The following is a 15,296-nucleotide window of genomic DNA, read 5'->3' as shown; positions in this document are numbered from 1 at the left end:
GACTTCAGGCTGCCTGAGATCACTTTTTTTGCAGAGGAAAACGGTGAAGGGAGAAAACAGAAGTTCACCGATTCTGCAGAAGATTTACGAACATGTGGCCAACCCTTGAACGCAGCATCTATCATTGTACACTCTGGCCTGTAAGACATCATTTTTTGCTTTCTTCTCTTTTGGGTACCCACCTTGTAAAAGGTGACCTTGAGCTAAAGTGCTTGACTTCTTTTTTTAAGAGACTAAAATAGAAAGAGATCTGAAGAGTGACCATTATCTCCTTGTCTAATTTATTTATTTATTTATTGGATTTGTATGCCGCCCCTCTCCGCAGTCTCGGGGCGGCTAACAACAGCAATAAAACGGCATATAATAATAATCCAATACTAAAACAGTTAAAAACCCTTATTATAAAACCAAACATACGTACAGACATACCATACATAAAATTGTAAAGGCCTATGGGGAAAGAGTATCTCAATTCCCCCATGCCTGGCGGCAGAGGTGGGTTTTAAGCAGCTTACGAAAGGCAAGGAGGGTGGGGGCAATTCTAATCTCTGGGGGGAGTTGGTTCCAGAGGGCCGGGGCCGCCACAGAGAAGGTTCTTCCCCTGGCTCCCGCCAAGCGACATTGTTTAGTTGACGGGACCCGGAAAAGACCCACTCTGTGGGACCTAACTGGTCGCTGGGATTCGTGCAGCAGAAGGCGGTCCCTGAGATAATCTGGTCCAGTGCCATGAAGGGCTTTATAGGTCATAACCAACACTTTGAATTGTGACCGGAAACTGATCAGCAACCAATGCAGACTGCGGAGTGTTGGTGTAACATGGGCATATTTGGGAAAGCCCATGACTGCTCTCGCAGCTGCATTCTGCACGATCTGAAGTTTCCGAACACTTTTCAGAGGTAGCCCCATGTAGAGAGCGTTACAGCAGTCGAGCCTCAAGGTGATGAGGGCATGAGTGACTGTGAGCAGTGAGTCCCGGTCCAAATAGGGCCGCAACTGGTGCACCATGCGAACCTGGGCAATTGAAAGCTTATGGGTTACATTACAACAGGCATGTCAAAGTCAATTTCTTTTTTCAGAAAATTTTTATTTTCTCACCAATCACAGTACAATGTAAAGTACCAACAAGATTAAATTGTTTAAATACATCAATAATTCAATTTTAAAAATTATGGTATACAAATCCAATGCTCCCTCCTTTACTTTTGACATCTGGATAATACATAGCTGCTCAGATTTCTTATATTGTATTAATATAATATTCGCTAAAACATCTTTTAAGCTGATCCAAATTTTAAATGCCTCCAGTTAATTAGGCTGTAGTAGTTCAAATTTGTGCACATCTCTTCCATTTCAATTTTCATATATATTTATTAACCTTTTTTATTAGTAAATGCCCATTAAAAAGGAATTTAAAAAAAAAAGGAATTAAAAAAATGATAATTTCAATGAGGGTCGCACCAGGGTTTGTATTCAGGGGTGGGCTACTGCCCGGATGGTAGGGAACGCAAAATGGAGCTCTTCCCCAGAGCACCCAATTTGCACTGATAGATGTCACTTGGCTGGGGTGCTTTAAGATGCCTGCTCAGGCAGGGGGTTGGACTTGATGACCTGCATGGTCCCTTTCAACTATAGCAATAAATGAATGAATGAATGAATGAATGAATGAATGAATAAAATAAATAAGTAAGTAAGTAAGTAAGTAAGTAAGTAAGTAAGTAAGTAAGTAAGTAAGTAAGTAAATAAATAAATAAATAAATAAATGTTGAAAGAAAATGCAGGGCGTTCTGCATAAGCCAGGCTCACAGTATGGTAGTAAAAATTTTGGTAGCCCTTCCCTGGTTGTATTTGACTTTGGGTGGGGCAGGAGGTGTGACTTTACTACAAGTTCTGTGGGCATGGTTTGTTGGGCATGGCTTGCTGGGCATGGCATGGGAAGGATACTGCAAAATCTCTATTCCCTCCCCACTCTGGTGGCTAGCCAGAGATGGTATTTGCCGGTTCTCTGAACTACTCAAAATTTCCACTACCGATTCTCCAGAAATTGTCAGAACCTTTGCCTGCAGCAGCTTCTCATGACTAGTTCTCATCTCACTTTCTCATATCCATTTGGAAATTCAAGTACTTGATTATTTGAGGCATTTAGGGACAAGCTCTGCAGACCACTTTTTGCTTGAAAAACCCAATGTACTATTGAAAAATTTTATACAAAAAAGTCTGCACTACTTCTTATTCAGATTTTTATTTTTTCCTTTACACACAGTACCGAATCCTGTCCACATTTTGTTCCGAATGGTGTATTTTATAGATATTTTACTTATTTTGCAAACCTGGGGTAGATTGTGAACTTTGAAACTGGGGCAAAAAGCAACCAATCATTGCCTTCTAATTCACGTATTGGTCTGGAAACACAAATTGGCTTAACACTCGTTGGCTCCAAGCAGAGGCCTTCAAACTTGTCAACTTTAAGACTTGTGGACTTCAACTCCCAGAATTGCTTAGTTGGTTGGAGAATTCTGGGAGTTGAAGTCCACAAGTCTTTAAGTTGCCAGGTTTGAGGACCCCTGACCTAAAGCATTGATCAAACTGTCTCCTTCCAGAAGTTCTCTTGGGATTACAATTCCATTCGGTAGATTTTGTTATAATTATTTGTTTTGCCAGTTCTTTTTACAGCTCTCTCTATTCTGCAGGTGGCTCGTTTATTCAAAACCGTTCTTTGATGATGACCCATATGTCTTAGAACCTGGTGGGTATCCCAATTTGCAAGCCTGGGGTGCAAAAGACTCCTCCATTTGCTCAATGCATCCAATTAAACTAGTAAGTATCCCCTGGAAAACTATCAATATCAATAGTATTTAGCATATATATTGCCCCATGGTTCTTTACAGCAGTTTCTGAGTGCTTAACAATGCCAGTATATTGCTCCCAACCATCTGAGTCCTCAATTTACTGACCTCGGAAGGCTGAGATAAGTTTGAGCCTGGGTGTTGAACTGCTTGCAGTGGGCAGAATTAGCCTGTAATCCTGCATTGAAAGGGAAGAGAAGGATAGCAACAAGCACTTAGATTTATATACTACTTGACTTTGCTTTACAGCCCTTTCTAAGTGGTTTACAGAGTCAGCATATTCATTATTATTATTATTATTATTATTATTATTATTATTATTATTATTATTATTAATTAGATTTGTATGCTGCCCCTCTCCGTAGACTCGAGGCAGCTTACAGCAATGATAAAAACAATATATAATGACAAATCTAATAGTTAGAACCTAAAATAACAATAATACATTTAAAAAGTCTAAAAAATAAGAAACCCCAATTTATAAAACATACATACAGTCATATCATACACAAAAAACTACATAAGCAGGGGGAGATGTTTCAGTTCCCCTACGCTTGACGACAGAGGTGGGTTTTAAGGAGTTTACGAAAGGCAAGGAGGGTGGGGGCAGTTCTAATCTCTGGAGGGAGCTGATTCCAGAGGGTCGGAGCTGCCACAGAGAAGGCTCTTCCCCTGGGTCCCGCCAAACGACATTGTTTAGTTGACGACATTTAGTTGACGACATTGTTTAGTTCATACACAAAACACACACCAATTTGGGTCCTCGGTTTGCCGCCCTCAGTAGGATAAAAGACTGAGTGAACCTCGAGCTGATCAGGATTGAACTCTAGGCTGTGGCCAGAGTTTGCCTGCAATACTGCATTCTAACCACCGTGCCACCAAAGCTTGCTTGCTTCCCTCCTTCCTTCCTTCCTTCCTTCCTTCCTTCCTTCCTTCCTTCCTTCCTTCCTTCCTTCCTTCCTTCCCTTTTTCCTTCCTTTCTATTATTAACAACATCTGACCAAGCAAGTTAACATCACATTAAGTATCATTAGTCAGATTTCAAGTCAGGAAAAGGCAGTATGGATTCTTGGAAATCAAATATATATGTACAATCTAGCATTAATATTCTAATTCATTAAGGCAACATCTCAATTGGTTGTTTATTCCATATTTTTTAAAAAACTGGTTCCTTAATAGATGGACTAAGACAGGGGTCATCAAACTTGGCAACTTTAAGACTTGTGGACTTCAACTCCCAGAATTCTCCAGCCAGCATAGAATTCTGGGAGTTGGAGTCCACAAATCTTAAAGTTGCCAAGTCTGAAGACCTCTGGACTAAGATCTCAAGAGGCAAGGCCATCTGGTCATCAGTTCTCATGTCTTGGAGATGTTCTCAAACCCAGATAAACCTACTATTAGTGACTTTATTTATTTGCTTGCTTTAGACTTACATTTGCATTTTTGCTTACTGGAGAACGTTGGGGGTTGAGGTCCACACATCTTAAAGTTGCCAAGGTTGGGAAACTTTGCTTTAGAGCTATGTTTCTCAACCTTGTTAGCCATGTAAAGGTGTATGGACTTCAACTCCCAGAAGTCCATACATCCTAAAAATGGCGGAGGTTGGGAGACATTGCCATAAAGCTTCATAGCCTTAAAAGGGGGATTTTTTGATGGGGAATGAATTTTGGCTACACAATTGAACTAGAAAAAATGGGAAAATTATGGATTAACAATTGGCAGATGACAACATCGACCGCATTCAAGGAAAACCAATTAAAAATGTTCTACAGGTGGCATCTATCGCCAGAAAGACTTGCAAAAAGGTTCCCAAAAACCTCTCCAATATGTTGGAAGTGTAAAAAAGAAAGAGGCACGTTCTACCACCAATGGTGGACATGCACACAGGCAAAAAAGTTTTGGAATAAAATAACAAATTGGTTAAAAGAAATAGCAAATGAAGAAATTGGGGAAAAAACCCAGAATTATATTTATTGGGTATTTTTAATAAAAAAAATAGAAAAAGAAGTAAGATACCTAGTTATACATATACTAACAGCTGCCAGAATAGTATATGCCCAACAGTGGAAAACAGATAAAATACCGGAAGAAAACATAATAATTAAAAAAATACTAGACTGTTTGGAGATGGACAGGCTATCCAAAAGATTAGAGGGAAAAGAAGAATCAGATTACTATAAAACATGGGCAAAATTTTATGATTGGCTAAAAGAAATAAATAAATAAAAATTTATGCAAAGCAACACGTCAAATAAAAGAATTCAAAAATTAATATTATGTAAAAGAAGTGTAATTCTCTGATCAAATATCCAAAAAAAATAGTGGGGAAACTTTCATTTCCCAAATGTTGTATATATATGTTTTTATGTATGCTTTTTTCCTTTGTCTTGTATGTCACATTTATAAAATAAAAAAATAATAATTATTTAAAAAAAAGAAAAACACTTCCCTCAAAAAAAAAAAAAGGGGGGGGGTTGAATTGCAGTTTGAGACCAATTGCAGGTGAGCCAGAAATAAATTGTGTGAGTTAGCTGAGAAATTAGCAATCCTTGAGGATCCCATCGATATGGGATCCTCAACACAAATTCCATATATGGAAATCCTGAACTTGTTAAACATGTAGACAACGTTTATTTTGCAGATTGCAAAATTTATTTTACAGGTTGTCTCTTTGATTCTTAGCCTGAGAGAGCAGATTTAAATAATACACCTACAGCAATTTTTAAAAATAAAAATTGCACCACTTTCACCAAATGTATTCAAACTGGTATTTTACTTGTGTAAGTCAGCTGAATGACAGGTTTGTTTGCCATGATGTCCTCGTTCTGTCTGGACCTCATTTGCCTTCAGTCTTTCCCTGGAGGATTTAAGTGAAGTGGTTGCTTCTCTTGACTTAGCCAAGCAAATTCTTTTCGTAAAAAGGGAAATAGTATGGAACGGTTAGAATAGTAGCAGCATAAAACCGTCAAGAACCAGTAAGAGCAATAAAGTTGTACAAGGAGTGGATGCATTTAAACCAATGGTGAGTTTCAAAATTTTTTTGCTACCAGTTCGTTGGGCTTGGCTAGATGAGATTTTATTCATTTATTTATTTAATTCACTTCTATGCCACCCAAGAACTCAGGGTGGCTTACAACAGTATAAAATACGAAAGCAGTAAAAAGAAGTTAAATACAGTGGTACCTCTACCTAAGAACGCCTCCACTTACAAACTTTTCTAGATAAGAAACGGGTGTTCAAGATTTTTTTGCCGCTTCTCAAGAACCATTTTCCACTTACAAACCCGAGCCTCTGAAACTGTAACCGGAAAAGGCAGGGAGAAGCCTCCGTGGGGCCTCTCTAGGAATCTCCTGGGAGGAAACAGGGCCGGAAAAGGTGGGGAGGTCTCTGTGGGGCCTCTCTAGAAATCTCCCGGGAGGAAACAGGGCCGGAAAAGGTGGGGGGAAGCCTCCGTGGGGCCTCTCTAGGAATCTCCTGGGAGGAAACAGGGCTGGAAAAGGCAGGGAGAAGTCTCTGTTGGGCCTCTCTAGGAATCTCCTAAGAGGAAACAGGGCCGGAAAAGGCGGGGGGAAGCCTCCGTGGGGCCTCTCTAGGAATCTCCTGGGAGGAACCAGGACCTCCACCCTCCCTGTGGTTTCCCCAATCACATACATTATTTGCTTTTACATTGATCCCTATGGGAAAAATTGCTTCTTCTTACAAACTTTTCTACTTAAGAACCTGGTCACGGAACGAATTAAGTTCGTAAGTAGAGGTACCACTGTATAGTATCTAAGCTACAAAACCTTAATTAAAAGCCATAATAAGCTAACCCAACATGCCTACTTGACATTTGGCCATGATTGTTCGTGGCCCCCAGGCCTTGTGACTGAGTGGATGTGGCCAACTTGACATCACTCACCTCCATGCCAACTCAGTCACATGAACTCCCACCTAGCTACACCCACAGGAAATGATAGAAACCTTTTTGGAATTTCCACCTTTCTACCTCCACCGTCTCTTTGCCAGCCACCTCCGTTTCCCCTCCTTTAGCGGCCCAGACCCTAGCCCCACTTCCTTCCCCACCATTGCCTCTTTGTTCGGACTGCTTACCTTACATGGAGGCCGGTCCAGAGTCCAGAAGGCCAGCTAACCGGAGTTTTCCGCAGCCCCCAGCCATCCACCGCTGCTGGAAAGCGACTGGCAAAAAAGCTTCCATCAAAAAGTACCTGAGGTTTATTTATTTATTTATTTATTTGTTAGATTTGTATGCTGCCCCTCTCCGTAGACTCTGGGGCGGCTAACAACAATAATGAAACAACATGTAACAAATCTAATGTATTTAAAATAATTTAAAAAACCCTTATTTAAAAAACCCAAACATACACACAAGCATACCATGCATAAATTGTATAGGCTTAGGGGGAAAGAATATCTCAGTCCCCCCATGCCTGATGACAGAGGTGGGTTTTAAGGAGCTTACGAAAGGCGAGGAGGGTGGGGGCAATTCTGATCTCTGGGGGGAGTTGGTTCCAGAGGGTTGGGACCGCCACAGAGAAGGCTCTTCCCCTGGGTCCCGCCAAACGACATTGTTTAGTCGATGGGACCCAGAGAAGGCCAACTCTGTGGGACCTAACTGGTCGCTGGGATTCGTTGCGGAAAAAGCTACTGCAATGCTGTCGCTGCCATGTTTTTCGCACAATCACACGGGACTTGCAAGGCAATGGGATGTGGGTGCGCCAAGAACATGGCAGCGATGAACACGGTGGGCAGGGCAAGCTAGCGGCAACTGGGGACCTGTTCAAGGGCGTGGCCAGCCGGCTATAGCTACCGGATCGGTGACCTTGACCAAATTTCCGCCAACATTTCGCACAAATCGGTGCGAACCGGCTAAATGCCACCTCTGATTTAAACATCCTGCAGGCTTGTTTGCACGCTCTTCAAAGAGATGCAACTTTTATCAAATGGCTTGGGGGAAAAAAGCAGCATTTTGGGACCAGTGCAGGTAGTCCTCAACGTACGACCACAATTGAACCCAGAATTTATGTTGCTGAGTGAGAAATGTGTTGAATGGATTTTGCCCCATTTTACAAATTTTCTCGCCACATCTGTTAAGTAAATCACTTCTATTCTATTCTATTCTATATGTTTTTAATCAATTGAAAATTGAAAGCAAGGCCATTTTGATGGATGATAATGTAATATCGGGAAGAATTCTTATGCAAAAATGGTACCAGAAATTATCTCAAGAATTCAGATAATGATAAGCTGATAGATCCATTTATAGAATGTTCCCTTTTTTTAATTCTCTTTTCAGGGCTCCCCTGTGGTTGAAACGCCTGCAGAGCCCAAGGTAATTTGTCTTGCCAAAAAGGCAACGGTTAAGCAAATTGTGCTCCGTTGTATCGCCTTTCTGCCACGTTTGTTAAGCATCATTGCTGCAATTGTTAAGTGAATCGTGTGATTGTTAAGTGAGGTGCGATGTCACTTCCAGGCAGTATTTGGGGAAATGGGCTGTGGGATTTCAACATCGTTCAATGGAAGAGATGCGAGACTGGGCTGTGTCAGTGGGTTCGCTCCAAGGGCTGTGCACAGAACACTTTCCGGCCTTCCCCAACTTCCGTAGGCCTGTTTATTCATTCATTTATTTATTTCTTTATTCAATTTTTATGCCGCCCTTCTCCTTAGACTCAGGGCGGCTTACAACATGTTAGCAATAGCACTTTTTAACAGAGCCAGCCTATTGCCCCCACAATCCGGTTCCTCATTTTACCCACCTCGGAAGGATGGAAGACTGAGTCAGCCTTGAGCCGTTGATGAGATTTGAACCGCTGACCGCTGTTCCCTTCCCCCTCCCCAATCCTCCACGTGTGTCCTGTACTTACCTGTATCCAAAACAGGCCGCGTGGGGACTTCTGGGAGGGGAGGGGTGGGCGGGGCCAACCAGGTGTGGGATTTGGAGGTTCCCCGAACTGCACAAAATGTTAGCTAAAGGTTCTGAACCCTTGCAAACCCCCAGCAGCCCCACCCTTGGTCATAAGTCACTCGTGGACTATCTGTAATTGTGGTTCAGCTCCCTGGGAATTCCAGCATTTATTCATTCCTCCATCCCAATATTTTGTTTTTTTACTCTTGAAATCAGTATTAAAAATGTGTAAGCCAAGCAGATGTTCACCCCATTCTCCATCATTTTCTTCCCAGGTGCTAATTTTTGAGAGGCCTCATTTTCAGGGCCATAGCTGGGAAGTGAGTCGAGATATTTACAACTTAAGGAAGCCAGAAAACAACCAGGATTTCATGATGTCCACTGCTGGTTCTCTGAAAATCTTGGGAGGCTGGTGAGCAATTTTGGATGACACGATTTGCCCCATTTGCCTTATGTTCCTTCTCCTATGTTCTTTTCTGGGAAGTAAAAACATTAGTTTCTTCCAAAAAATCCAAGTAGTTCTTTTGCTATCCTGAACTTTAAAAATTGTTTTTTGCTGATATTTTTTGTTTTCTTGTTTTTGTGTGTTTTAATATTGCTTGTCAGTTCATCATATAATATTTTTCTTACAATATACATCTGTACATCACTGGGGTATCCATCCAGAACCATGAAATAAATAAAACAAAGAAAAAAATGCAAAAATATTGTAAGTAACTAGACAAAGTAATTACAAAAGTTGTACAATTAATGCTCAAGAATATCATTGATGAAAAATAACTCTTAAAAATACATTGTTGTCTTTAACAAGAAGGAAAAGGATTTCAGAGATCTATTTCCACTATGGAGCTGAATACTAAACTTTTCACCAGAAAAATCCCTTCTTTTCCACTTGTTTAATAATAATAAAATAATAATAAAAAGGGAGCTTGGAGGTCTTCTAGTTTCCCTCTTCACCCCTTTTTTATTGTTGGTCTGTTGTCATCTCCAGCTGGGTTGGCTATGAGAAAGAAGGCTTTCGTGGCCATCAGTACCTGTTGGAAGAAGGGGAGTATTGCGACTGGACCGATTGGGCTGGCTATAATGAAGAGCTGTTGTCGCTGAGGCTGATCCGGACAGTAAGTCTGCCCGTTTGCTCACTGAATTAAAAACGAGAGGCGCTTTGGTCCTGCGGTATCGCCTAAGAAAGTGTTTAACCTTTAGATCAGGAGTCTCCAACCTTGGCAACCTCTTAATCCACACCTTTTATACATTCATGACCTGCCTGTTTTCCTCTTTATCTCATATCCTTTCCCTCCGTCTCTCTCTCTTCCTTCTACCGTCTTTCTCCTTTTCTCCCACTTTCCTACTTCCCTCCTCTCCCCTCTTCCTTTCCTTCTCTACTTCCTGTTCTGTCTGGGTCACTCCGGAAGCCAAGACCAACCCAAAAAGAGAATCCAGACACACCGGTAAAAAGCAAAGGCAGTTTATAAAACTCAAGAAAAACACAGGTAACAGAAAATGTCCTTACAAACAGGAAAACGCTGTATCTTCAGATATATCCATGAAGGCAAAAGTCCATGCAGCAATACAGGATTCTTGCTGCCAAGACGAGGCTGTAGATAGCAGACCTACACCTCCCATGGGTCTTCCAAACTGCTGGGCCACACGCCAGGAACAGAGATCTCGAGAACAAAGCAGGACACCGTAACTCCAACTGATAACACTCCACATGGCTTCAAGGGCTTGCCTGCCTTTTAAACCCTGCTGATGAGGACCACACCCAAGCCCAGCTGTTCCTGATTCAGTGCTGATAATACTTCTTTAATTGCTCCTTTCTTTGATCTGAACGTCTCTGTCGCATGTCAATGACGGCTTGTGCTTCATCACCTAATGACTCCAAGCTACTGGCTGGGGAGAGCCCCCCCCGGGTCTCTCATGCTGTTCTCCTTCATCCCATTCCTGACTTTCCTCTCCCCCGTCCGACTGTTTAGCCCCCTCCTCTTTGCTGTCATCCTCCTCCGGGCATGGAGCCAGCAGAAACACAGCTGGACTCTGATCGGCCTCAGGCTGAACCATAACACTTCCTTTTCTCCTTCTTAACTCTTCCCTGAGTGTATCTAGTCACAGCCCATCTTAAGCAGTATTGGGCTGGCCCCAGTACGCCTAGGATCATCGATCTGGTAGCGGAAACGGCAATGCGTGTACATCTGCACACCCCACCGCGCCCCCACGCACTCCCGCACAAGAATTTGCTTCCGCGCATGCACAGAAGCAAAGAAATAACTGAAAAGCACCAAAATCTCACGCTTGCGAGTGTCCTTGTGCGATATTTTGGCGATTTCTGGCGATTTCTTTGTTTCCATGCATGCGTGGAAGCAAATTCTCGCATGGGGGTGGCTATGCCCGCCACTGCCCACACGCACACCTGTGCCAGCTTCCAGGACCAATCTGGTAGGGAAAGGTAAGTGCGGCCCTTCAGTGATCTTCAGCTAACAGGTAACATCTATACGTAAATCCATTTAATGCTTCTCTTAAACTCATTTGTCCGTCCGTCCGTCCCCAGTATCCATATCTATGCTTATTTCTTGTATTTTCCTAGGTATTTTAACTACCATCTCAATGCTGCCTCCTCAACTGCCTAATTTTGTCACCTGGATCTATCAGCTTCAATGTTCTGTTTTCTTCCATTGAATTCTTCCAATTCTGAGTCTACGGAAAGGGGCGGCATACAAATCTAATAAATAAACAAACAAACAAACAAACAAATAAATAAATAAATAAATTCAAATGTGGATAGAAAAAATATTGAAACATATATTCTAAATTCAATTCTAAACGTCTATTCTATACGTTTATAATTGGAACCAGGGATATTCCTGGTATATTATCAGAGAGATTTAATAAAGAAAAAAAATTACACATTTAATTATTCATATAATCACAGCAGCTAGAATTGCATTCGCGCACAAATGGAAAGCAGCCAAAGCTGGCATAGGGCGATGCCTCGCGTGCCCTCAGATATGGCTCCGTGCGGCACACATGCCGTAGGTTCACCATCACTGCTATAGAGAGTAGGGCTAAATGCTGTTGCTCCATTATGATACATTCAATTTTTTTCTTTCCATCCCTGGGCAGGATTTTGTGGACCCGGCCATTGTACTCTTTGAAGCCATGGACTTTGAAGATGGCCCCAGTGTTGAGCTCAGCGAGGCCCTGCCAGATGTTGAGCTGGCCAAATACGGGATCATTACACAATCCATCCATGTCCTGAACGGAGTGTGAGTATTGGCTGAGGAAATGTGGAGAGTAAGGAACTTGACCTTGATGGAAATAGGTCAAAACTGCTACCTGGGCAAAAGGGATGGAAACTTTCTTTCCGTTCTGGGAAAGAAGAAGACATTCAAAAGTGGATGATACACTGCAATGCACCCATTCCTCATTTCATAAACCAAGTACTGTTCCAACGATGAGGTTGTTCAGTGAAACGGTTGCTAAGTGAACACTACTTACTGCTGTATCAAGGAGAGAAACTCAGAAATAAGGAGAAATTTCTTGGCAGTGAAAACAATTAAAACAATTAAAACAATTAATCAGTGGGACTTGCCTTCAGAAGTTGGGGGTACACCATCACTGGACGTTTTTAAGAAGAAACTGGACAGCTACTTGTCTGAAATTCTATTGGGCAGTGATGGGAAAACTTTTTCGGTTCATGTGCCAAAAGTATGCGCTAGCACACGTGCACTTGCCCTCACCCAATGTCCCAATTTTTGCCAGGCTGCCTATAGTATTACCATATTTTTCGGGGGGGGGGGATAAGACCTCTGGACTATAAGACGCACCTACCTTTTTGGGGGGAGAAAAAACAAGGAAAAAACCCCTGCTTCTGCCTCTAAGCAATTTTCCCCCTTGCAGCAAACAGAAAACAGCCCGTTTCAGCTTCAGTACGTGATTAGCACAAGGAAAATAAATCTGCCTCTGCCTCCCAGGAAACAGCCTGTTTCAGTTTCAGTTTCAGCACAGCCCGATTAGCACAAGGGGGGGGGGGAATCTGCCTCCCAGCAATTTGCCTCCTAGCAGCAAATAACAAACAGCCCATTTCAGCTTCAGCACAGCCTGATTAGCACAAGCAGCTAATTATCCCGATAATCAGCTGTTTCAGGCTGCAAGGAATGCCATAGCCAATTGCCGCCTGTGCGCGACCCATTTTTGGCAGAGTGGGCGGCATTTGGTGTATAACACACGCCCAAATTTTCACTTTCTTTTGGTGGGGGAAGTATGTTTTATACTCTGAAAAATATGGTAATCTCAGCATTCCTGGGATGAAGGGGCCTATTGGAGCACTAATAATGTTAGATCTGTAACTGTTTTTGTAACAGATGGGATAGAACTGATACCTGATCGTAACACTTTTTGGGGACTAGTACATGGGGGTAATTTTATTTCCTTTGCTGTGACCAGGTGGGTAGCCTATGAAGGCAAGAATTTCAGTGGGGAACAGTATATTTTGGAGAAAGGAGTGTATCGCAACTGTGAAGACTGGGGAGCAAACAGTTGCCAGATCTCCTCCGTACAACCTGTCCTACAGGTAAGGGTTCATTTCCCTCCAGTTCAGATATGATGTCCCGCAACCTACGCTCCAAATCTTGAAGCAACAACTTTCTCTGGATCCTTTTTGCACATAGTCCATTAAAAATGGAGACACCTCAAAGCTTTGCTTTGCATGCTCACCAGTAGTGATGGGCAAACCGAACCCGCACAATTCGGGTCTGTACTGAATTTTGCGGTGTTCGGTATGCCGAACACGAAATTTTTTGAAACTTCGGGCAAAGTTCGGGGTTGCGTTCGGCATTCGGAGCTTTGACGTCACCGGCAGGTTGCTAAGGACGCCAAGGTGATCACTTCCTGGATTCCATGGAATCCAGGAAGTGATCACCTTGGCGTCCTTAGCAACCTGCCGGTATACGTGACATCAAAGCTCCACCCCCAGAATCTCTTGGTGGGATTCCCCGTTCGGGTTTGGTTCTGGTTCGGCCGAATTTTGTGTAAAGTTCGTCCGAACTTGCCGAACCCGAACAACGTTGGGTTCGCCCATCACTACTCACCAGTGGTGGTATTCAGCCGGTTCTATCCTGATTGGGTGAACCGCTAGTGCTGACTGCTGGTGGCCCTTCCCGCCCGCCTGGGCATAAGCACTTTGCATTTTTGATGCTCTGCGCATGTGTGCACTCACTATTGGGAACTGGTGGTGAAGGTAAGGGAATACCACTCCTCATGTTGATGTATCTTCTTCAGAGATTAACAGCTAAACAATAAGCAGTGTGTTAAATCTGGCTGAACACAATGTTTTTCAGATCTTTTAAGTCCAAAACTGAAAAGAGGTTGCAAGGCATCGGCCATTTCCCCATTTCAGATCTCACTCACGTAGGAGTGAATTCTGTAGCATAGTTATACAGTAGTACCTCATGATACGAACCCCTCGTCATACAAACTTTCCGAGATACGAACCCGGGGTTCGGAAATTTTTTGCCTCTTCTTACGAACTTTTTCCGCCTTATGACCACGCCCGAACACTGAACCCGGAAGTTCGGCAAAAGTTCAGGTTCGGCATTCGGGAGGCCGCCGAGAAGCCCTGCCGCCCGGCTTGGACTCCAGGAAGGACGTCTTCGTGACGTCAAAGCTCCGCCCATGGAATTCCCTATTGGGATTCCCCACCTCCGTTTGAGCCTCTGGACCGGCCGACAGCTCCGTGGCTCTTTTGTAAAGCTGACAGCCGGGCGGCGGGGCTTCTCGGCGGCCACCTGAACCCGAACTTTTGCCGAACTTCCGGGTTCGGCATTCGGGAGAACACTGAGAAGCGCCTGGCGGTTTCAAAAGGTGACAGCCGGGTGGCGGTGCCGCTGGGCGGCAGCACCCAGCGGAGCGCCATTTTTTTGCTTGCACGCATTAATTAATTTTACATTGTTTCCTATGGGAAACATTGTTTCGTCTTATGAACTTTTCGCCTTACGAACCTCCTCCGGGAACCAATTAAGTTCGTAAGACGAGGTATTACTGTACTTCTTTTCTATGTTGTGCTAGCCAGACCATCCAGTCAATAATGCATTTCTTTAACCTGGTCTAAACAGTATATCATAATTCACTTTTATTTCCTCACAGGTTGGGGAACGCAGCCTGTTCTTCATTTCTAAGGTGAGCAGTTGGCATCTAGATTTTTTTTTAATGTCACACTAGCTGATAACCTGGCGTTGCTCTTCTGCCTCACTGCTGTTCTTCTGCCTCACTGCTGTTGGACCCCTAGGCAACTGATAGCTGTGAGACTGCCCTGGTGTTGTCAATCAAAGAGGCAGGAGGCAAGATTTGTTTTACTTATTTATTTATTAGATTTGTATGCCACCCCTCTCCATAGACTCGGGGCGGCTAACAATAGTGAAACAGTATGAACAAATCTAATATTTAAGTTAATTTTAAAAAACCCTTATTTAAGAAAGCAATCATACACACAGACATACCATGCATAAATTTTATAAGCCTAGGAGGAGAGGATATCTCAGTTCCCCCATGCCTGA

At 43.0% G+C, this 15,296-nt stretch overlaps 1 protein-coding gene across 1 annotated transcript in view; it reads left to right on the top strand.

Moving 5' to 3' along the window:
* The window catches only part of CRYBG2 (crystallin beta-gamma domain containing 2), a 43,677-nt gene that overhangs the window by 13,756 nt on the left and 14,625 nt on the right, over positions 1 to 15,296 (top strand). The window contains exons 5-12 of the mRNA XM_070764255.1: positions 1 to 140; positions 2,688 to 2,814; positions 8,140 to 8,175; positions 9,024 to 9,160; positions 9,740 to 9,866; positions 11,866 to 12,008; positions 13,189 to 13,315; positions 14,887 to 14,919. Coding sequence (XP_070620356.1) covers positions 1 to 140; positions 2,688 to 2,814; positions 8,140 to 8,175; positions 9,024 to 9,160; positions 9,740 to 9,866; positions 11,866 to 12,008; positions 13,189 to 13,315; positions 14,887 to 14,919 — 870 coding nt within the window. The remainder of the gene's footprint in view (positions 141 to 2,687; positions 2,815 to 8,139; positions 8,176 to 9,023; positions 9,161 to 9,739; positions 9,867 to 11,865; positions 12,009 to 13,188; positions 13,316 to 14,886; positions 14,920 to 15,296) is intronic.

This window comes from Erythrolamprus reginae, chromosome 11 (assembly GCF_031021105.1).
Source record: "Erythrolamprus reginae isolate rEryReg1 chromosome 11, rEryReg1.hap1, whole genome shotgun sequence".
NCBI classification, from domain to species: domain Eukaryota; kingdom Metazoa; phylum Chordata; class Lepidosauria; order Squamata; family Dipsadidae; genus Erythrolamprus; species Erythrolamprus reginae.
The sequence above is the reverse complement of the archived record's forward strand: the minus strand, read 5'-3'. Positions and strand labels throughout refer to the sequence as shown.